The following is a 24855-nucleotide window of genomic DNA, read 5'->3' on the forward strand; positions in this document are numbered from 1 at the left end:
TATAGTGCTTTTAATTCTCTCGTGTCTTTATGTTGCGATAAACATTGATATACACGGTTTGTAATTTATATGTTGTTATCGGACTTTATATTCTCTCTTATATTTCAATGTCCCTATTTCTATTCTCAATAAACACTGTCATCCACAGTTAATACTCCATCCCATTTGCTGCGATTTATACTCCAATTTTTATTTTGGAGCTTTGTCCCTTCGTTTCTTCTTCTTGCGGTTAGGCATCTCTTGTAATGGTCCAGAATTCACATATATAAATTTTGGAATGAACACAGTTAATTGTTCTAGGAAAGAAATGGTAATAGTACAATCTGACCTGTCAAATTACCAGAATTCAAGGGAAAAAAATAGGACTATCTAGAAAAACATGTTCTTGATATGTTTATAGATTTAGACAGAATGTAAGAGTCGTGTAACATGGTGCATGATGACGTTATGATCTGTGAATCATCACGTTTCATTTAGAAGCTCAGCATGACTTACTGTAATATAATCACGTTGATCAAGTGTCATTATATTATACTAACTCATGCATCAGTTCCCAACATTACTTCAATAACATTCATATTTTAAGCTCGAAAGTTTACAGAATATAGAAACTAACAGTTTCTATATGATGTAACACTGATAGCATGAAGAGATTAATGATTTCAGATAAGAATAGTTATGAAAATATCTTCCGAAATATGGAGGATATTTATAATGAAAGATACAATAATATCTTAGAATTTTAGAATCAAGTTGTGATGAAGAAATTCATTCACGATGATTTAGAGTGATTAAGGAGCAAGGTATTCGCTAAAGATTTCATTAGAAACAGAATCATCAGGATTTTTTTTTTTGTACAAGTTTAGTCCTTGTGATTTGTTCAGAGTTTCAGAATGAGATATCATAATTCTAGGAGATAAATGTTATATGTATATATAACTTTTGATGTAGAAACGCTGCGAGATTCAAAATACTGATTGCTGATTTCCCGATACTTGGTATGGAAATTCTGGTTACAAGATGCCGATGAGTTCATGATAAGACTTCAATGGATAAATATAGTGTTTTGTCAAAGAGATTTAAGCCAAGGAGCAACGAGGTTGCTGGTACGTCTGCTGGTAATATGATGGAATATAAAAAGTTCCCTGGTAACAATAAAAGAGCACACATATATATCAAGGTTATAATAAGGTTGTTTCGAACGAAAAAATCGAAGTTGACTTGTTGGAGCTGTGACAAAATTGGCTAATTTGGAAAGAGATTGCAAAGTTATTTTCAGTAATAATAACGCTAAAAGAATTAGCACAGCTACGCGTTAAACGTTTACTTAGTTTTCGAGAGTTTTCAGGTGCATAACTATATTTATCGATCTTTTCTTCCGTAGATGAAGTGCGGTTGGTTCATCCTCTCGATTGAGGTGTTTTCAAGAATTATGAAAGGTTTGAACACAGATTGTAATTGTCAAGATACAAACGAGGTTTAATATGAGATCAAGTGGCAAACTTGAAGAATTGTTTAGTTTCATATGTTATAATCAATATTTTAATTCATTTTAATTGTCCAATGTTGGTCCTCAGTTGATAGTCCACAGTTAGCAATTCAATAATTCATATATATATAATATTCAAATTAAATAATACATATTGTGACCCGTGTACATGTCTCAGACTCTATCACAACTCAAAGTATATATATTATTACAGAATCAACCTCATCCCTGTATAGCGAACTCTAGCATTACAGCATATAGAGTGTCTATGGTTATTCCAAATAATATATATACATGCGTCGATATGATATGTCAAAACTTTTGTATACGTGTCCCGATTATTTAAAGTGCGTAAAATAAATAACAGAAATTAAATGACGATATATAAAATTGCGAGAATATAAATTGCGATAATTAAATTGCGATAAATAAAATGTAACCAGTTAGCTAGGAACAGTTAGCTAGGAACAGTTAGCGTGGATTCTTAACAAAATTTTAATTAGTTAATTCATTTGTTTCTAACAATTTTTATTTTGTCCAATATTTTTCTTCATTATGCCACTTGTTAGATTCTGATAGATAAAAGTCCAAATGAAATTGACTTGGAAATAATTATTCTGTGGTGAACAGATACGTGTATCTGTAGGATAGTGATTGAACGTTGAATTAGATTCAAAGAATGTATAGTGTAACTTATTAATGTGAAATCTAAATATTCCTCGGGTACTACCTACCCGTTTAAATATTTTCACCATTAACAGTTTGTAAAAAAAAAATTCAATTACAATATTTATGAAAATATACTTGCATATATATTTTCTTTAGATGTAATCATGGATTTAATGAGTTAATATGATATTAATCTCATTTGCTTTTCGGTTTGAGCCAGATTAAGTAATCTCTAATGAAAGGACCCGTTCATATACATTATAAACGATTCACAATAGTTGATTACATTGCGAGGTATTTGACCTCTATATGATACATTTTACAAACATTGCATTCGTTTTTAAAAGACAAACTTTCTTTACATCGAAAATTGACAGGCATGCATACCATTTCATAATATCCACTATCCAACTATAAATTGATTTAATAATAATCTTTGATGAACTCAATGACTCGAATGCAACGTTCTTCAAAATATGCTATGAAAGACTCCAAGTAATATCTTTAAAATGAGCAAATGCACAGCGGAAGATTTCTTTAACACCTGAGAATAAACATGCTTTAAAGTGTCAACCAAAAGGTTGGTGAGTTCATTAGTTTATCATAATCATTTATTTCCATCATTTTAATAGACCACAAGAATTTCATTTTCAGTTCTCATAAATATACGTCCCATGCATAGAGACAAAAATAATCATTCATATGGTGAACACCTGGTAACCGACATTAACTAGATACATATAAGAATATCCCCTATCATTCCGGGATCCTCCTTCGGACATGATATAAATTTCGAAGTACTAAAGCATCCGGTACTTTGGATGGAGTTTGTTAGGCCCAATAGATCTATCTTTAGGATTCGCGTCAATTAGGGTGTCTGTTCCCTAATTCTTAGATTACCAGACTTAATAAAAAGGGGCATATTCGATTTCGATAATTCAACCATAGAATGTAGTTTCACGTACTTGTGTCTATTTTGTAAATCATTTATAAAAGTTGCGCACGTATTCTAAGCCCAAAAATATAAAGGGTAAAAAGGCAAATGAAACTCACCATACTGTATTTCGTAGTAAAAATACATATAACGTCATTGAACAAGTGCAAGGTTGGCCACGGATTCACGAACCTAAATTAATTATATATATTTATATGTTGGTCAATATTTGTCTAACAAATTAGGTCAAGTCATAGTGTACCACAATCCTAATGCTCGAGACTAATATGCAAAAGTCAACAAAAGTAAATTTGACTCAAAATAATTTTTAAAAATCTATACATGATTAATATATAGTTTAAATATCATCGTTTTATATTTTTAAATATTTTAAAAAGATTTATTAGAGTAAATAATATAATTTATTTATTAATAAATAAAATTTTATATTAAATTTATATAATCAAATATACTTTTATATATATTAAGTAATAAAATTTATAGGGTTCATTTAATATCATAAAGATAATATGATAGGCATTATTAAAGTAAGTTATTACACGTAGTAAAATATGTTTGTATCACATATTTATTTTATAAAATAATATCTATAATGATAGTAATTAAAAGTTGTATTATTTTGTAATAATAATTATTATTATAAAAATATCAATTTTTATAATTACTAAGATGACATTATGATAAAACGATAATTCTAATTATGATAACTTTAATATTTACGATAATTTTTAATATTATCTTTAAAATAATAATTCTATTTAAAATAATAATAATAATGATATTTTATAGTAACAATGACATTTCTATTAAAATGATAATTTTTGTTAAAATGATAGTTTTAATACTAACGATACTTTTAATAATAATAGTAATGATAAAAATAATAAGAACGATAATTTTATCTAAATTAATATCTTATAATATTTTAATTTCATCATGATACTCTTACTCATTATTTCCTAATCGTTTCGTTTAATAGCTTTTAATCGTCTTTTATATCGTGTTCATAATAATGATAATAATAGTAATCAAAATATTTAGGTGTTACAATTATTTGTTTTAATTACACTAATATTAATAATAATAGTTACTATAATATTATTAACGATAATACTAATAATTATCTTAATGATAATATAGTAATAATAATAATAACAATAACAATAACCATTTTTAAATAATGATATATATATATATATTAATAATGATAATAATAATAATAATACTAATAATAATAATAATAATACTAATAATAATAATAATAATAATAATAATACTAATTATAACTTTAACGATAATAACGATAGTAATAAAAAAACAATTTTTAATGATAAATCCCTTTTATTGATAAAGATAATAATAATGATAATAATAAGATAAAACTAGAACGACGATAAAAACGACGATAATAATAATCATTTTTAATAAAAATATCGAAAATTCAATTGATTATAACTTCTAATCCGTTCATCGAAACCATTCGATATCTAAAGGAAAAGTTCTTAATTTTTCGCTAGCTTTCCAAAGACATGCATATCTTATACCTTATCTCAACCGCAAGTGTAACTAATTCAATATTCAACCTAACCTGTCTAAGGGCAATATCAAAAGTACAAGCATGCATAATCCTAAATACTCGAGCACTAGTCAGGGATACACTATTAGTATGTAAAAGTTAAATTATGAGTACTCACGCATCAATATTGAGATTCAATATTGCAGGAAAGGTACGTAGACGCAACGGAAATGATAAACACTATATTGACCTCACGAGCATACCCATGAACCATACTCAATCACCTCCATAGCTATAACCCATAATTTCCTTAATCCTATCCTACTCGAAAAACAATTTCGAAATCACTCGGACACTCCGTCGTAATATTTTATGTATACTAATAATATCTTGAAATAATACGGAGTAAATATATATATGTAAATCGATTGAGAGAGTTTAGAGAAAAATATTTTCAAGTTTCTATGAAATAATGAAACCTATTGAATTCTATTTATAATAGATTTTTGAATTATTAAAGTGAATTATTAAAGTATGAATTATTAAAGTGAATTATTAAAGTATGAATTATTAAAGTGAATTATTAAAGTATGAATTATTAAAGTGAATTATTAAAGTATGAATTATTAAAGTATGAATTATTAAAGTGAATTATTAAAGTTAAAGTAAAGTAAAGGTAAAGTTTAAGTATAGTAAAAGTATAAAACTATGTACGTATTATACGCGTATAAATATATATAATATTAATTTAAATCGTTATATATATTTAATAAAATAAAATATAAATATCGTTATCTTTATCATACTAGTTAAGTAATGAGTTGTCAAAAGTGGTTCTAGATATTTATAAAAGTTATATACGTTTTAATAATAAAGTTCTTTTTAAACTGAAAACGTTTTTGTACGTTTGAAACTAAATAGATCAATCGAGTCTTTATGAGATTCAATCTTCCACTATCCTTTGTCTAGTTCTCAATGATTGACAATTTGTTCTTATTTATAAATTACTTTACCATTTTCCGAATATTGTTAAAATGGAAAGATTTCTCAAATCAACGTGGGCCTTTCAACAAAGACTTGTAATCATAATTTAATATATCTGATAATTCAATCAGTTGATCTTATCTTCTAATTCCATTGATAAACATTTTGAAACAGAAACAATCATATAAAGTATTTAATCTAATATTTCGTTTACGTTTCAAGTTATAATATATATACACATATACATATATAATCATATTCGTTTAATGATTCGTGAATCGTTGGAACTTGGTCGAGGTTGAATGAATGTATGAACATAGTTTAAAATTCTTGAAATTTAACTTAACAAATATTGCTTATTGTGTCGGAAACATATAAAGATTAAAGTTTAAATTTGGTTGGAAATTTCCGGGTTGTCACAGTACCTACCCGTTAAAGAAATTTCGTCCCGAAATTTAAGTGGAAAGGTCGTGAATGATAATAAGTATGTTTTCATGATACATACGGGCTGAAAATTAGAGTTTTATCATCAGCGAATAATTTGGATAAACAATCCATTTATATGAAGAGTACGAATGAAGCTAACATAGAAGAGTGAAATGAGTAAGTGTAGATTCATCTTATCATTTGACGTAGATATGATTGATTCCCAGATTTCAAGGGATTTGAAGAAAATCTTCTTAATAAGATTTGACTCTCCGGTAATCAAGGAAATTAGGATCCGCTTTAAATGCGATCGTCCATTTTAATTATTCTGTCGGAGATTTTCTTATAAATTCACCTCCTTCGTTTCCTTACAACTCACACCTTCTGTTGATGCATTTTATGCAAGTTCCTAGACATCTACCCACGTCCATTGCAGGTACAACAGTTTACAGGCCACCATGATTGCTCGTTATTATTCTATCCGTGTTTGTATGTAGTTACAGGAACTGCAGGAACGAGATTTGGATGTTTGACTATGTTAGACTAGGTCAGACGTACGAGTGAAGCCTCACTAGTACGGCTGATAGGCTCATACGCACGGTTGATGCTGAGCTAAGTCACAATTACAACCTAAATGTGAAGACATGAGTGAGTGATCATCCGTGCGGCTGATGAAGCCAACTCGTACATGTGATGAATGAATCGTATGGGTGAGTCAACAGCAGAGGTATATAGAGTCTTATGTTCTTCATTTTAGGTTAAGCCTCTCATTTGTTACACACACTCAGATCTGGTGAGCTCCTCCGATTTTCTCTCAACCCAAATCACCCAGGTTGTGAATAATAGCTCTAGGTGTTGATCTAATCACACTTGATTTAGTTGTGGTTTGACTAAATTAATCCCAAAAAGTTTAACCTATTCACTAGAGGGTTTGATTCACTTATTCCGTCATTGTGTGAGTTAAATCTGTTGCTTTCTAGGTTCCTAGTCATGTTTCATCACCTTCTATTCTTTCCCCCTCAACTCATATTTTAAAGTATTCATCAATATGCTCCATCTAGTTCTGATTCTCGATATACTTCTAACTTTCATATCGGTCATTCTTCTTTTTCATCTACCGCCGGAAGAATCTATTTACTTCTACTATACTCTTGGGTTTATAGTGTTTCTAGTTTTCCCGTGTCTTTATATTGCTATATGCATCGATATATGGTTTATAATTTCTGGTTTGTCGTTGAGCTTTATATGTTCCCTTATATTTCAAAGTCTCTACTTCTGTCTTCTATAATCATTATCATTCACAGTTAATGCTCTCTTTTATTTGCTGCAATTTATACCCCAATTTCTATTTCGGAGTTTTGTCCTTTCGTTTCTTCTTCTTGCGATTAAGCACCGCTTGTAATGGTCCATAATTCACAGATATGAATTTCGGAATGAACATTGTTAATGTTCTAGGAAGGAAATTGTGATGGCACGATCTTGACTTGTCAAATTACTAGAATACCTTGGAAAAGGCCGAATCATCAAGAAATATTTTCTTGATATTTTAGAGGTCAAATAGAATACAAGAGTCGTATAACATGGCACATGATGATGTTATGATCTGTGAATCATCACGTTCCATTTAGAAACTCAGCATGACTTACTGTAATATAATCACATTGATCAAGTGTCATTATATTATACTAATTCATGCTTCAGTTCTCAACACTACTTCAAAATATTCCTATTTTAAACTTGAATCTTTCAGAATTTAGAAACTAAAATAGTTTCTTTTATGATGTAATACAGATAGCGCGAAGAGGTAAATGATTTCAAATAAGAAAAATTAAGAAAATAACTTCAGAAATATGGAGGATATTTATAATGAAAGATATGATGATATTTTAGAATTTCTAATATCAGAGGATGATGAAGAATATTGTCCGCAGGGGTTTAGAGTCAGGAGCAAGGTATTCGTTAATGACTTCAGCAGGTACTGAATCATTTGGATCCTTTAAAGTCAAGGTTCAGTCTTTGTAATTTGTCCACAGCCTCCTTCCTACTTTGCTCAATCCGTTTTCCAGTTCCAAAACTTCTCTTTTTCTGCGCTTTGCCAGCACACTTCATCATTATCATCCAGCTTTTACCATTTAAAGTCGTTTATAGTTTTTGCTGCTTCATCAGCATTTTTTCCATTTTCGGAGAACCAATTCGTAGTTCGGAGTGTTTTTCAGAAACTTCACATTCAAATTAAGTCCAGAAGATAGACGTTATATATACACATATAACTGTTGGCGCAGACATGCTGCAAGATTTCAAAATACTGATTGCTAATTCCCAATGATTCGTATGGCAATTCTCATTACAAGATGCGAATGAGTAAATGATGGGGTTTCAATGAATAATTATGATGACTTTTTGGAGAGGCTAAAGTCAAAGGGTAATGAAGTTGTTGGTACATCTGCTAATAATATGGTGGAATGTAAAAGGTTCCCTGGTAACGATGGTGTATATCTCAAGGTTATAATAAGGTTAGTCTGACTGAAAAGTCGAAGTTGACTTGCTGGAGCTGTGACAAAACTGGCTACTTTGAATAGGAGTCCCAAAGTTATTTTTGCTAATAAATGCCAAAGAATCTGATGCGGATACGTTGTTTAAACTTTTACTTTGGTTTCAAGAGTTTTTCGGGTACATAACTGTGGGTAACATGTGGTTGGATCATCATCTCGATTGCTCATCATTCGAAGTGTCTTCAGAAATTTTTGAAGGGTTTGAACACAGATTGTAATCGTTAACATACATTTGATGTTCTAACACAGTTTTGAATTCAAAATATAGCTTGTGAAAGATGTAAGGATCTAAGAGTGATGATTTTGGTCATATCTCAAGTTAAATTTTGAGATTTCAAAATCAGAATATGTAATTAAATTTTGAATGAGTATGGTTGTTTTGATTTCTATAAAAGAATGTATATTGTTGTGAAAGTAGGGAGTATAATGGATGATTTGCTGAATCAGATTCGAAGAATGTAACATATTAATTGTGAATTTATATATCTCTCGGGTATTACCTACCCGTTAAAAAAAAATTTCACAATTAATATTTTGTACAAAAGAATTTTATTACAGTCTTTATGAAAATATATATATGTATATTTTCTTCAGATGTAACATAGATTTAATGAGTTAATGTTAAATTAAACTCATTTAATTTACGGTTGAAACTAGAATTGAATAATCCCTAAAGGCTTTAAAAAGTACATAACTTTTACGCAGTATTTCTTTAATGACATTAAAATTATGAATCAATACTTCGTTATTTGTTGATGTATGGTGTTCGGTTCGTGGAATTCTTGTGAATTTCGCAAAGTACGAATGATGTTATCTGAAAAGTTTCGGGTACATTGATGATGAAAGTGTAAAATCAAATATATACTTGATTTATTATGAATTGGAATTTGTTGAATTGCGACAGAGATTGTAGTTAACGCTGGTTAAGTTGCGGCCGAAGGACGTACATTATTGCATATTTGTAATATGAATTAACCGAGTAGTTAAGATTCACACACAATAGCTTAGCACTGAAAGATTTATTTCAATATATATATATATATATATATATATATATATATATATATATATATATATATATATATATATATATATATATATATAATATACATATAATTTCTTCAGAGGAAATGAGTTAATTCTTCATAACTCGTTGATACAATATAAACGTTATTGATTCGTAATGATGTCCACAGTGATTCTTGAACTGACGGAGTTTGTGATGTTATCGGTGTTGTTGATTCGGATGTTGACTGTACTGACGATGCTGGTAACGCTGATGGTACTATTGATGTTGTTGGTAAAGCAAGTTTAGCTTGTTAATCACACACCATTTTTGTCAGGGTTTCTACTCTTCCTTCCATCATTTTGGTTCGCTTAACTGATTTATGGTTAGGGCTAGATTAGATAATCTCTAAGACTTTAGAGATTACATAATCGCCGCGGAATGTTTCTCCAATGAAGTTATGAATTAATACTTCGTCATTTGTTGCTGTTGGTCTTCCTTGTTATCTATAGAGCTTATGACGTCGATGCTCGTGGAACAGATTGTGAAGTTGAGGTTTACGACGCGGTTGTGGTTGGAGGTGGTAATGGTACTGTTGGCATTGATGATGGTGGTACTGGTTATGCTGCTGATGTTGCTGCTGGTGTTTGTAACCTTTGCACCATGTTCTCTAAAGCCACTACCCGAGCGCGAAGCTCGTTGACTTCTTCTATTACACCGGGATGATTGTCGGTTCGAACGAGTGGGTAAATAAAATCTTGAATTTGATGTAATATATAATCGTGACGAGATACTCTGGAAATGAGCGAGAAAATGGTGTTTCGGACAGGTTCGCCGGTAAGTGCTTCAAGTTCTTCTCCAAGAGGGCAATGTGGTGAATGAAAAGGATCGCCTTCCTCTTGTCTCCAATGATTGAGGAGGCTACGAACCCATCCCCAATTCATCCAGAATAGGTGATGACTGATTGGTTGATCCATTCCGGTCACACTGCTTTCGGAGCCTGAGTGGGATTCCATTTCGGAATCTGAGGAACTTGAATTAATGACGAATTCCATTTCGTACAATTGAATAAAAGATTTTTCGATTGAAATGATTTCCAGCTATCGGATAGTATTCTAATTACATAGAATATCTAAATATATAGAGCAAAAGATTTCCTAGGTTACGGAGGAATTTACGGAATATGTCAAGCAAAGTTTACAGTGACAGATACATTAACATATGATTTAGCAGATACGATAAGATATGAATTTTGTCCATACACTATTCATGCAATTAATGCAGTAAGATGTGTCTAGACTTAAGAATGATAAATAGGTAATTTCCTACAGATGATAAGTAGATGATTTTCGACACAGAATGATAAGCAAAACTTTTGACATGCAGACACGGTCGAAGTCCAGACTCACTAATGCATCCTAACGACTTATCAGTTAGACACACTAATGCAAACCTGGTTCGCTAAGACCACCGCTCTGATACCAACTGAAAGGACCCGTTCATATACATTATAAACGATTCACAATAGTTGATTACATTGCGAGGTATTTGACCTCTATATGATACATTTTACAAACATTGCATTCGTTTTTAAAAGACAAACTTTCTTTACATCGAAAATTGACAGGCATGCATACCATTTCATAATATCCACTATCCAACTATAAATTGATTTAATAATAATCTTTGATGAACTCAATGACTCGAATGCAACGTTCTTCAAAATATGCTATGAAAGACTCCAAGTAATATCTTTAAAATGAGCAAATGCACAGCGGAAGATTTCTTTAACACCTGAGAATAAACATGCTTTAAAGTGTCAACCAAAAGGTTGGTGAGTTCATTAGTTTATCATAATCATTTATTTCCATCATTTTAATAGACCACAAGAATTTCATTTTCAGTTCTCATAAATATACGTCCCATGCATAGAGACAAAAATAATCATTCATATGGTGAACAACTGGTAACCGACATTAACTAGATACATATAAGAATATCCCCTATCATTCCGGGATCCTCCTTCGGACATGATATAAATTTCGAAGTACTAAAGCATCCGGTACTTTGGATGGAGTTTGTTAGGCCCAATAGATCTATCTTTAGGATTCGCGTCAATTAGGGTGTCTGTTCCCTAATTCTTAGATTACCAGACTTAATAAAAAGGGGCATATTCGATTTCGATAATTCAACCATAGAATGTAGTTTCACGTACTTGTGTCTATTTTGTAAATCATTTATAAAAGTTGCGCACGTATTCTCAGCCCAAAAATATAAAGGGTAAAAAGGCAAATGAAACTCACCATACTGTATTTCGTAGTAAAAATACATATAACGTCATTGAACAAGTGCAAGGTTGGCCTCGGATTCACGAACCTAAATTAATTATATATATTTATATGTTGGTCAATATTTGTCTAACAAATTAGGTCAAGTCATAGTGTACCACAATCCTAATGCTCGAGACTAATATGCAAAAGTCAACAAAAGTAAATTTGACTCAAAATAATTTTTAAAAATCTATACATGATTAATATATAGTTTAAATATCATCGTTTTATATTTTTAAATATTTTAAAAAGATTTATTAGAGTAAATAATATAATTTATTTATTAATAAATAAAATTTTATATTAAATTTATATAATCAAATATACTTTTATATATATTAAGTAATAAAATTTATAGGGTTCATTTAATATCATAAAGATAATATGATAGGTATTATTAAAGTAAGTTATTACACGTAGTAAAATATGTTTGTATCACATATTTATTTTATAAAATAATATCTATAATGATAGTAAGTAAAAGTTATATTATTTTGTAATAATAATTATTATTATAAAAATATCAATTTTTATAATTACTAAGATGACATTATGATAAAACGATAATTCTAATTATGATAACTTTAATATTTACGATAATTTTTAATATTATCTTTAAAATAATAATTCTATTTAAAATAATAATAATAATGATATTTTATAGTAACAATGACATTTCTATTAAAATGATAATTTTTGTTAAAATGATAGTTTTAATACTAACGATACTTTTAATAATAATAGTAATGATAAAAATAATAAGAACGATAATTTTATCTAAATTAATATCTTATAATATTTTAATTTCATCATGATACTCTTACTCATTATTTCCTAATCGTTTCGTTTAATAGCTTTTAATCGTCTTTTATATCGTGTTCATAATAATGATAATAATAGTAATCAAAATATTTAGGTGTTACAATTATTTGTTTTAATTACACTAATATTAATAATGATAGTTACTATAATATTATTAACGATAATACTAATAATTATCTTAATGATAATATAGTAATAATAATAATAACAATAACAATAACCATTTTTAAATAATGATATATATATATTAATAATGATAATAATAATAATAATACTAATAATAATAATAATAATAATAATACTAATAATAATAATAATAATACTAATTATAACTTTAACGATAATAACGATAGTAATAAAAAAAACAATTTTTAATGATAAATCCCTTTTATTGATAAAGATAATAATAATGATAATAATAAGATAAAACTAGAACGACGATAAAAACGACGATAATAATAATCATTTTTAATAAAAATATCGAAAATTCAATTGATTATAACTTCTAATCCGTTCATCGAAACCATTCGATATCTAAAGGAAAAGTTCTTAATTTTTCGCTAGCTTTCCAAAGACATGCATATCTTATACCTTATCTCAACCGCAAGTGTAACTAATTCAATATTCAACCTAACCTGTCTAAGGGCAATATCAAAAGTACAAGCATGCATAATCCTAAATACTCGAGCACTAGTCAGGGATACACTATTAGTATGTAAAAGTTAAATTATGAGTACTCACGCATCAATATTAAGATTCAATATTGCAGGAAAGGTACGTAGACGCAACGGAAATGATAAACACTATATTGACCTCACGAGCATACCCATGAACCATACTCAATCACCTCCATAGCTATAACCCATAATTTCCTTAATCCTATCCTACTCGAAAAACAATTTCGAAATCACTCGGACACTCCGTCGTAATATTTTATGTATACTAATAATATCTTGAAATAATACGGAGTAAATATATATATGTAAATCGATTGAGAGAGTTTAGAGAAAAATATTTTCAAGTTTCTATGAAATAATGAAACCTATTGAATTCTATTTATAATAGATTATTGAATTATTAAAGTGAATTATTAAAGTATGAATTATTAAAGTGAATTATTAAAGTATGAATTATTAAAGTGAATTATTAAAGTATGAATTATTAAAGTATGAATTATTAAAGTGAATTATTAAAGTTAAAGTAAAGTAAAGGTAAAGTTTAAGTATAGTAAAAGTATAAAACTATGTACGTATTATACGCGTATAAATATATATAATATTAATTTAAATCGTTATATATATTTAATAAAATAAAATATAAATATCGTTATCTTTATCATACTAGTTAAGTAATGAGTTGTCAAAAGTGGTTCTAGATATTTATAAAAGTTATATACGTTTTAATAATAAAGTTCTTTTTAAACTGAAAACGTTTTTGTACGTTTGAAACTAAATAGATCAATCGAGTCTTTATGAGATTCAATCTTCCACTATCCTTTGTCTAGTTCTCAATGATTGACAATTTGTTCTTATTTATAAATTACTTTACCATTTTCCGAATATTGTTAAAATGGAAAGATTTCTCAAATCAACGTGGGCCTTTCAACAGAGACTTGTAATCATAATTTAATATATCTGATAATTCAATCAGTTGATCTTATCTTCTAATTCCATTGATAAACATTTTGAAACAGATACAATCATATAAAGTATTTAATCTAATATTTCGTTTACGTTTCAAGTTATAATATATATACACATATACATATATAATCATATTCGTTTAATGATTCGTGAATCGTTGGAACTTGGTCGAGGTTGAATGAATGTATGAACATAGTTTAAAATTCTTGAAATTTAACTTAACAAATATTGTTTATTGTGTCGGAAACATATAAAGATTAAAGTTTAAATTTGGTTGGAAATTTCCGGGTTGTCACATCTAAAACTATTAGGAACCACATATTCTTCGCAGAATATTAATGAAGTTATGGATCAATACTTCATCGTTCATTGTTGTTGGTATTCCTTTGTATCTATGGTGTGTATGTTGTTGATATTCGTGGGATAGATTGTGATGTTGAGGTGTGGGATGCGGATGTTGCTGTTGGTGGTGGTGGTGGTATTGTTGATGTTGCTGATGGTGGTACTTTTTATTCTGCTGGTGCTGCTGCTGGTGTTTCTAACCTTCGCACCATATTCTCCAAAGCCACTACTCGAGCGCGAAGTTCGTTGACTTCTTCTATTACATCAGGGTGGTTGTCGGTTCAGACGAGCGGATAAATAAGATATAGAATTTGGTATAGTATATGATCGTGACGAGATACTCTGGAAATGAGAGAGAAAATGGTGTTTCGGACAGGTTCGCCACTAAGTGCTTCAGGTTCTTCGCCGAGAGGGCAATGTGGTGGATGGAAGGGATCGCCTTCTTCTTGTCTCCAATGATTAAGGAGGCTACGAACCCATCTCCAATTCATCCAAAATAGATGATGGCTGATTGGTTGATCCATTCCGGTCACACTGCTTTCAGAGCTTGAGTGAGATTCCATTTCGGAATCCGAGGGACTTGAACTAATGACGAATTCCATTTCGTACGATTTGAATAAGGGATTGATTTTTGAATGTTGGATGGTATTCTAACTATATATAATATCTATATATATAGAGCAAAAGGTTTCGTAGATTACGGCAGAATTTACGGGATATGTCAGGCAAAGTTTACAATAATAGATATGATAAGATATGATTTAGCAGATACGCTAAGATATGAATTTTGTCTATACACTATTCATGCAATCAATGCAGCAAGACGTGTCTAGACTAAGAATGATAAGCAGATAATTTTCGACACCAAATGATAAGCAAAACTTTTTGACATGCAGACCAGGTTCAAGTCCAGACTTATTAATATAACCTAACAACTACTAGGTCAAAGTCCAGACTCACTAATGTATCCTAACAATTCCTAGTTAGACACACTAACGCAAGACCTGGTTCGCTATGACCACCACTCTGATACCAACTGAAATGACCCGTCCTAATCCATCCGGACGAAGTCCATATCGATTACAAACGATTCACAACAGTTGATTACATCGCGAGGTATTTGACCTCTATATGATACATTTTACAAACATTGCATTCGTTTTTAAAAGACAAACTTTCATTTCATCGAATGTTGACGGCATGCATACCATTTCATAATATATCCAACTATAATTGACTTAATAATAATCTTGATGAACTCAACGACTTGAATGGAACATCTTTTGAAATATGTCATGAATGACTCCAAGTAATATCTCTAAAATGAGCAAATGCACAGCGGAAGATTTCTTTAATACCTCAGAATAAACATGCTTTAAAGTGTCAACCAAAAGGTTAATGAGTTCATAAGTTTATCATAACTATCATTTCAATATTTTAATAGACCACAAGATTTCCATTTATAAATATATGTACACTCGCAAGTGTATAAAACCGTTCTGCTTATGTTGAGGCCTCAGTAACCAACCTTAACAATAATATAATAAGTCATCTTCGCAAAGATGGATACGTACACTCGCAAGTGTATAAATAATCCTCGAAGTACTAAACATCCGCCCACTAGCTCTTATGTCTAGTGCAGCCTACAGGATGGGGGTGTTAAGCCCGATAGATCTATCTTTAGGATTCGCGCTTACATGCTCTTATAACATGTAACTAAATTACCTAGCACATCAATCCGCAGAATATCATTTTTAATCACTTGTCTCTATTTCGTAAAGCATTTATAAAATATTGCATGTATTCTCAGCCCAAAAATATATATTGCAAAAGCAATTAAAAAGGGAGCAAATGAAACTCACCATACTGTATTTCGTAGTAAAAATACATATAACGTCATTGAACAAGTGCAAAGTTGGCCTCGGATTCACGAACCTAAATTAAGTATATATATTTGTGTGTTGTTAATATTTGTCTAGCAAATTAGGTCAAGACATAGTGTACCACAATCCTAATACTCGAGTCTAATATGCAAAAGTCAACAAAAGTCAATTTGACTAAAAATGATTTCAAGATTTTATACATGATTATTATATAGTTTAAATATCGTCGTTTTGTATTTTTAAATATTTTTAAAAGATTTTACTAGAGTAAACAATATAATTCTTTTATTAATAAATAAAATTTTATATAAAAATTTACTTTATATATCTTAAGTAATAAAATTTATAGAGTTCATAAAATATTATGATAGGTTTTATTAAGGTAATTATATTATTTGTATTACTTATTTATTTGATAATTTAACATTTATAAAAATAATAAGTAAAAGTTGTATTATTTTGTAATAATAATTATTATTATTCTATTGATAAAAATATCAATTTTTATATTTACTAAAAATGATATTATAAAAATAATGAAATTTTATATTAACAATGATATAAAATAATATTTTTTGTAAAAAATGATAATTTTATCTAAATCAATATCTTACGATATTTAAATTTCATCATGATACCCATATTCATTATTTCCTAATCAATTTGTTAGTAGCTTTTAAATCATCCTTTATGTCGCGTTCATTTTAATGATAATAATAATAATAATACTAATTATAACTTTAACTTTAACGATAGTAATAATAATAAAATAACAATTTTTAATGATAATACTTTTTATTGATAATAATAATAATAATAATAATAATAATAATTTTATAAAAACTAGAACGACGATAATAACGACGATAATAATAATCATTTTTAATAATAATATCAAAATTTCAATTGACTATAACTTCTAATCCGTTCATCGAAACCATTCGTCATCTAAAGGAAAAGTTCTTAATTTTTCGCTAGCTTTCCAACAACATGCATATCTTATACCTTATCTCAACCGCAGGTGTAACTAATTCAAGAATCAACATAACCTAACTATGGGCAATATCAAAAGTACAAGCATGCATAATCCTAAATACTCGAGCACTAGTCAGAGATACACTATTGTTATGTAAAAATTTATTTACAAGTACTCACGTATCAATATTGAGATTCAATATTGCAGGAAAGATACGTAGGCGCAACGGAGAAGATAAACATTAGATTGACCTCATGAGCAAACCCATGAACCGTACCCATCACCTCCATAGCTATAACCCATAATTTTCTTAGCCCTATCCTACTCATAAAACCCATGTTGCAACAACTCGCGTGCACTCCTTGTCGTAGTATTTTATGTATATTACTAATACTAGTTACTCCTAATACTACTAATAATATTTATATGATTAATAATAATAATAATAATAATAATAATAATAATAATAATAATAATAATAATATTAATAATAATAATAATAATAATAATAATAATAATAATAATAATAATAAAATAAATAATATAAAGAGTAATATCATTCAGAGAGAGATCGAGATAATATATCATTTACAATAGAACCAGAGTTGCTTGATTTATAAAGGTGGCTTGACATTTCTATCCATGTGAACGCACAACAATTAGCACACGGTTTTGTTTCCAAACCACGTGTCATTTTAATTAATATAATATAAATGTTATTTAATCTATAGAATTAATTAAATATTATATTATATTCTTGTGCATAGTTAATTTGTAATTTTTACACCGATGTGTAGTACGTTGACTCTCGACTCATGTACCACTTTCAGTTTTTCGAGCGCACTTTCGTACGTTTAGGAAACTAGTCTTTTTCGTTACGCAACATGTACCCTTATTAATAATTTGACTTTCTCATCAACAAATTACTTTATAAAAAATGCAACTTATATAATTGAGTGTTGTGGTCATTTGCTTCTATAAATCGGTGACTCGTTGTTTATCAAAATATATTATTTTAAATTATGACGTTTTATGACTAAGTTAAAATATAAAGATGTATATATACATATTTAGAAATATAAGTTTGTATTATAACATTTAGTTTTTCAAAACTATTTATATTTCAAAGTTTATTTTTATTTCGTTTAAAAATAATTTAACGCATAACGTTTTCATTTAAAAAAATATTAAATAGATACATTTAATTTATGTACTAATCGCTTTAAATATCAATTGCGTCACTAGGCGAGCGTTACTACTGTGTACTTAATTTGAAAACATATATATTTAATGAACATGTTTTAAATATACGTTACAATCACTATTCCAAATTCGTTTATTTAATAATTCGTGAATCATTGAAATTTGGTCGAGGTTAAATGAATGTATGAACATAGTTTAAAATCCTTGAGATTTAACTTAAAAAACTTTGCTTATCGTGTCGGATTAATATAAAGATAAAGTTTAAATTTGGTCGGAAATTCCCGGGTCGTCACAAAAAGGCTTATTGGTTTGAGTCAAAGTACATACATTGACAAAATCTTACGAAGATTTAACATGCAAAACTTCAAGCGCGGAGCATTGCCCATGCAAAATGGCATAACCTTGAGCAAGTCTCAAAGTCCTATCACACCTAATGAGATAAGACGAATGAAATGTGTTCCGTATGCTTCGGCTATAGGATCCATTATGTATGCCATGTTATGTACTATACCTGATGTCTCGTTAGCTTTGAGTTTGATGAGTCGTTATCAACAGAATCCAGGTGAAGAACATTGGATTGCTGTTAAGAGCATTCTTAAGTATTTGCGGAGAACTAAAGATATGTTCTTGGTTTACGGTGGTTTGGAAGAAGAGTTGAGTATTAGATGTTATACAGATGCTAGTTTCCAAACTGATCGAGATGATTCTCGATCCCAATCAGGGTATGTCTTTGTCATGAATGACGGGACAGTTGATTGGAGAAGCTCAAAGCAGAGCATAGTTTCACAGTCTACAACGGAAGCAGAATACATTGCTGCCTGAGAAGCTGCTCAAGAAGCTGTCTGGATTAGGAAGTTTATTGCTGAACTCAGAGTAGTTCCCAGCATTGAATCCCCTATGGAAATGTACTGTGATAATTCAAGTGCTATTATACTTGCGAAAGAATCACGTGTACGTAAAGGTAGCAGACACATTCTTCGAAAGTTTGACTACATTCAAGAAGTCGTTGAGAGGAATGATATTAGTATTCTTAAGGTTCATACAGATGATAATGTGGCTGACCCGTTCACGAAGCCCATGACACACAACAAGCATGATGATCATGCTAGTAGTATTGGACTTCGTTATGCTGCTGATCTTTTTAATTTGTAATTTAGTATTTGGATATTTTTAGGAACATTAAGTAGTTTTATCTTAATGAATTGATATATAGTTGGTATGATCAGTTTCATTTATATCACTGTGTTCTATATTAGCATGTTTAATCCATGAGTAATTGTTGATTATTCAAAATCTCCATAATCAATCATGTTATGGGAATAACATGAATTAAGATTAATATGAATGTTGGTTATATTTATTGATGATAAATAGTTAACTTGTAGAGACCAAATTCATATGCATTCATTGATGATGGATATTGGAATGACCCAACCGAGATGTCACTACATGGATCGTTATCAGTATTGAATCATTTAGTGATTATGTCTTTATGTCCTTAGACTTGAGATGCATGCCAGTTTCGATGTGTGGAATATTGTAGTTTGATATGGTTAAATGATGTTCTGAATAAGACTGTAATAAAGGCCATTATTGGGTATAATATAAAGCTCGTGGGAGACACGTGTATGCAATATAGGATTTGTTTCTCCAAAATGTTTGGAGTTAGATACTTTTGAGCTCCTCGATGAATGAATAAGATATTTGTGTGGCCGCACCCAGATGTAATTAAGATGATACTTAATTAATTTGGTGATCTAATTCAGTTCTAAGATCGAGAAATAAAATTGTTAAACAAATGAGAATGACCCGATGATCCATATCTCAAGTTTAACTAAAGTATCTGAAACAAAGGGACACATGACATTTAACACTTACTGTATGCAGTTCTGAGAAACTACCCTCACGTGAATTTAGGGACAATGGCCTGTTGGTAGACGGTATCCATTGTTTATATAGTTACTTGTTGTTGTACCATACACAAGTGAGAGTCTGTAAGATTAATGTGCAAGGTACAACATATAATTATATGACTAAATGTATTTAAGCCTTCGAGATCACACATATATACACCTAGACGTTAATATAATATATGTATGATGTATATATATTACTCAAGTAACGAAACAAGTTAAAATACTCCGTTATGAATTAATTGAATGATTAATTAATTTTGAATTAATTAATTATATATATACGAATGTTAGTTGGTCATTGAATGTTAGATGAGATAAGTAATTCAAAACACAAACATGCGTATATATTTTATCCAACTTTTACTTCATTTATAAATTAATAAATATAGAAAAGGTTGAATGTTGGTTGTTGCTATGAAGTCAGCTTACTTTACATACATGGATATTATTTTGTTTAAAGGAAGCACATGTAATATACAAAATAAAGAAATCTCAAAATAATTTGTGGCCTGTTGTTTACAAACGATAACTAAGAAACATAATAAGATTCAAACTCATTTTTCTTATGTTTCACGAAAACCAAGACACAGAGTTTTCATTTAATTGTGCGTTTCAATTGAAAATAAAGAAGATATCGATTACGGAGTATTGTTTGTTTATTATAATAATTAGATTATTATAATAAATTACTTGGGTTTGGACTAGCATCCATTGACGTTGTTTGAAAGTGTAGTGGACTATCCAAAGAGACGATCATATCCTTTGATCGTAGGTTTCTCTCCGTTCATCAGTTTCTTCAAGAAAGGTATACCGTTAACTCCTCTTTTGATTAATATTCATGACAATTATTATGATGTAATTGGATCTTGTTGGTATCGTTAGTCGTGTGAATGTTTTACTTGAAAGTTCATATTAAAATAAATGATGTTTATTTTAAAGATAATAAAAGATGTTTATTTTCACGTTCCGCTGCGTTTATAAAATTTAAAAGTACACACGGTTTTCCACCATTCTCAACCACATATTCAAGAATCACAACGATTCAACTGTTAACGAGCTCGTGACGTTAATTCTCTCGCAGCTGCGCAGAGTACGACAAAAATAGACGATTTTTTTTCTTGATTTACTTTGATCGTATTTTAATAGTTCTGTAGTTTCTACGGTCTAGCCTAATCTCTTAGAATTGTAGATGAAATTGATGAAAAATAGCCGAGGAGATAGATTATAGAATATATATTATTTGGTTTAAATAACGAAAAAAAAAGTAAATAAATGAAAGAGATCCCTCCGGATCACAAAGAGATCAAAGGATTAGCGAATTAGTGTCGGAAGGATAAACAGAGTTGTAATCATTTAAATCCAATAATTTACTTGAAATCCAACGGACCAATCAGAGCGCAACATGTGGTGCAACAATCACATGTGATTGAAAAAAAAAAGTTCAAAATTTTTTTTCTTTTTAAAAAAATTTAGCATTTCAAATCCAATCACATGTGATTGTAAAGCCCAATCACATGTGATTGTAAAACACAATCACATGTGATTCTGCATGTCAAATCCAATTACATGTGATTGAAAAAAAATTCAAAATTTTTTTTTGAAAAAAATTCAAATTTTTGTTTTTTTCAAAATAAAAAATTTCAACCGGAAAGCGACCATTTGATCAAGTTTGTTAGCGTTTTGTGATCAAATCTTCAAAATTTCAGACTTTAATTTGGTGATTTGATCAAAAACTTGGTGTTTAAAGGTTTTAGCACAAATTAACTGAAAATCGTCATTTTACTATAAAAAAAAAATTCAATCACATGTGATTGAATTTGACATGCAGGATCACATGTGATTGTGATTGGCATGCAGAATCACATGTGATTTACTGCATGTCAAATCCAATCACATGTGATTGAAAAAAAAATTAAAAAAAAAATTCGGAAAAAAAAAAATTTCGGAAAAAAATATTGAAATTTTTTTTTTTTGTAATTTTTTTTTTCCAATCACATGTAATTATCGCGCCACATGTCGCACTCTGATTGATCCCTTAAATCTCAACTTAAAATTTGGTTTCATTTGAATATTCCTCCTGACAAACATATCATCTTCCCAACTTTATTAACCCTTTAATAATAAATACGGAGTATATATTTGATTCTTCATTAAAGTGATTACATGATATCATATCGATAAGCTAGGATAACTTGGATAACAAGTAACTAAGGTTACATAACAAATACTCCGTAGATTAATTACAATAGAAAACCATAATAAAACTAAACATAATAAATCTATTATTAAATCTATTATAAATAATATCTCTATAATATTTTCTAGTATATACTCGAAGTTCAAAATTCATAGCAGTGTATTTTGTGATGACATGTGAAAGTGTTATGATGAGATAATTCAATTTAAGTACGTTTTTTTAAATAAAATATATATATTCACATTTCTAAATAGATTAAAGAGAGGGTTTTTCACACTAGATCTCCGATCGGATCTGAGCTCCCATCGGATCTCTTCAATTTAAATTCTTTCTTCTCTCATGACTCTTTTATTGCTAAATTCACTGATGCTTATGTATTGTTTCAGGCTTATCGTACCTCGGACCATTGCCCCGCCATTTTGAAATTTGCGCAGAACCACAAGAATAAGCCTAAACCATTCAAGTTTAGTAATTACATAACAGAGCATAAAAAGTTTAAAGAAGCTGTAACCGAAGGCTGGAAGGTGGATTTTCAAGGTCACATGATGTTTCGAATCACAAAACGGCTTCGTCTGTTAAAGAAAGAAATGAGAAAACTAATGGTGAGCAAGGGAAATTTACATGAAAATGTTATTAATTTAAGGAAAGACCTTGATGAGGTGCAAGCGAAGCTCGATAAAAATCCAGAGTGTCGAGAAGTTAGAAAGCAGGAAAGCATTACTCTCAGAAAATATAATGATGCTATAATATATGAAGAAGAGTGTTTTCTAAAGCAAAAATCAAAAATTGAATGGTTGCGTGTTGGCGATAGTAACTCAAGGTATTTTCATAATGTGGTTAAAGGGCGGAACCATCGTGGTAAAATCCATGCTATTCAAAATCAAGAAGGGACGATAGTTGAAGGTCGAGAAGTTTGTACAATTATTACTCAACATTTCAAAAAGTTCTTGGGCTCGAGGATGACTTGTAGCCCAATTGTGGACCCTTCGACTCTGTTTACAAAAAGAATTGGTACAGATACAGCTGCAAATATGGTTACTGAGGTGACGACAGAAGAAATCAGGAGGGCTATATTCGATATAAATGACTCAAAATCCCCGGGCCCTGATGGCTACTCTGCGGCGTTTTTTAAACAAGCTTGGGATATTATTGGCGACGATGTGGTTCAAGCTGTGAAAGACTTTTTCCACAATGGTAGACTTTTGAAAGAGATCAACCATACTATTATCAGCTTAATTCCGAAAGTTCAAACCCCCCACGAAGGTGACTGAGTTCCGTCCTATATCTTGTTGTAATGTTTTATATAAGTGTATCAGTAAAGTCATTTCCAATAGAATTAAAATTAGCTTGGATGAAATTGTGAGTGATAATCAGTTAGCTTTTGTGCCTGGAAGAAGGATCTCGGATAACATTCTACTTACCCTGGAAATAATGAAGAACTATCACCTTAATCGAGGTGTTCCGAGATGTGCCTTTAAAGTTGATATTCAAAAGGCGTACGACACGGTTGATTGGGGGTTTTTGAAGAAGTGTTTAGTAGGCTTCGGTTATCCCCACAAGATGGTGAAATGGATTATGAGATGTGTTTCTACTGCATATTATTCTATAAATATTAATGGTGGTGATTTGCATGATTATTTTCCGGGAAAGCGCGGGCTGCGTCAAGGGGACCCTCTATCACCCTATCTCTTTACGTTGATTATGGAGGCGTTATCTTTGATGTTGATCAGAAGAGCTTCAAATGGGGACGACTTCAGATATCATCCGAAGTGTGAGCAACTAAAACTCATTAACCTGTGTTTTGCAGATGATTTTTTTCTTTTTGCTGCTGCGGACTTGAATTCGGTAGAGGTTATTAGAGACGCCCTTGAAGAGTTCAAGGCATGCTCAGGATTGACCCTTAGCCTTCCTAAAAGTACTGCCTTCTTTGCAAATGTTTATAACGT

At 29.9% G+C, this 24855-nt stretch overlaps 1 protein-coding gene across 1 annotated transcript in view; it reads left to right on the plus strand.

Annotated features, from left to right (window-relative positions):
* Positions 1–24180, plus strand: part of LOC139842094 (uncharacterized) — a 47183-nt gene extending 23003 nt beyond the window's left edge. Inside the window, exon 2 of the mRNA XM_071832269.1 lies at positions 23296–24180. Coding sequence (XP_071688370.1) covers positions 23296–24180 — 885 coding nt within the window. The remainder of the gene's footprint in view (positions 1–23295) is intronic.
* The last annotated feature ends 675 nt before the right edge of the window (positions 24181–24855 follow it).

This window comes from Rutidosis leptorrhynchoides, chromosome 4, assembly GCF_046630445.1.
Source record: "Rutidosis leptorrhynchoides isolate AG116_Rl617_1_P2 chromosome 4, CSIRO_AGI_Rlap_v1, whole genome shotgun sequence".
NCBI lineage: Eukaryota > Viridiplantae > Streptophyta > Magnoliopsida > Asterales > Asteraceae > Rutidosis > Rutidosis leptorrhynchoides.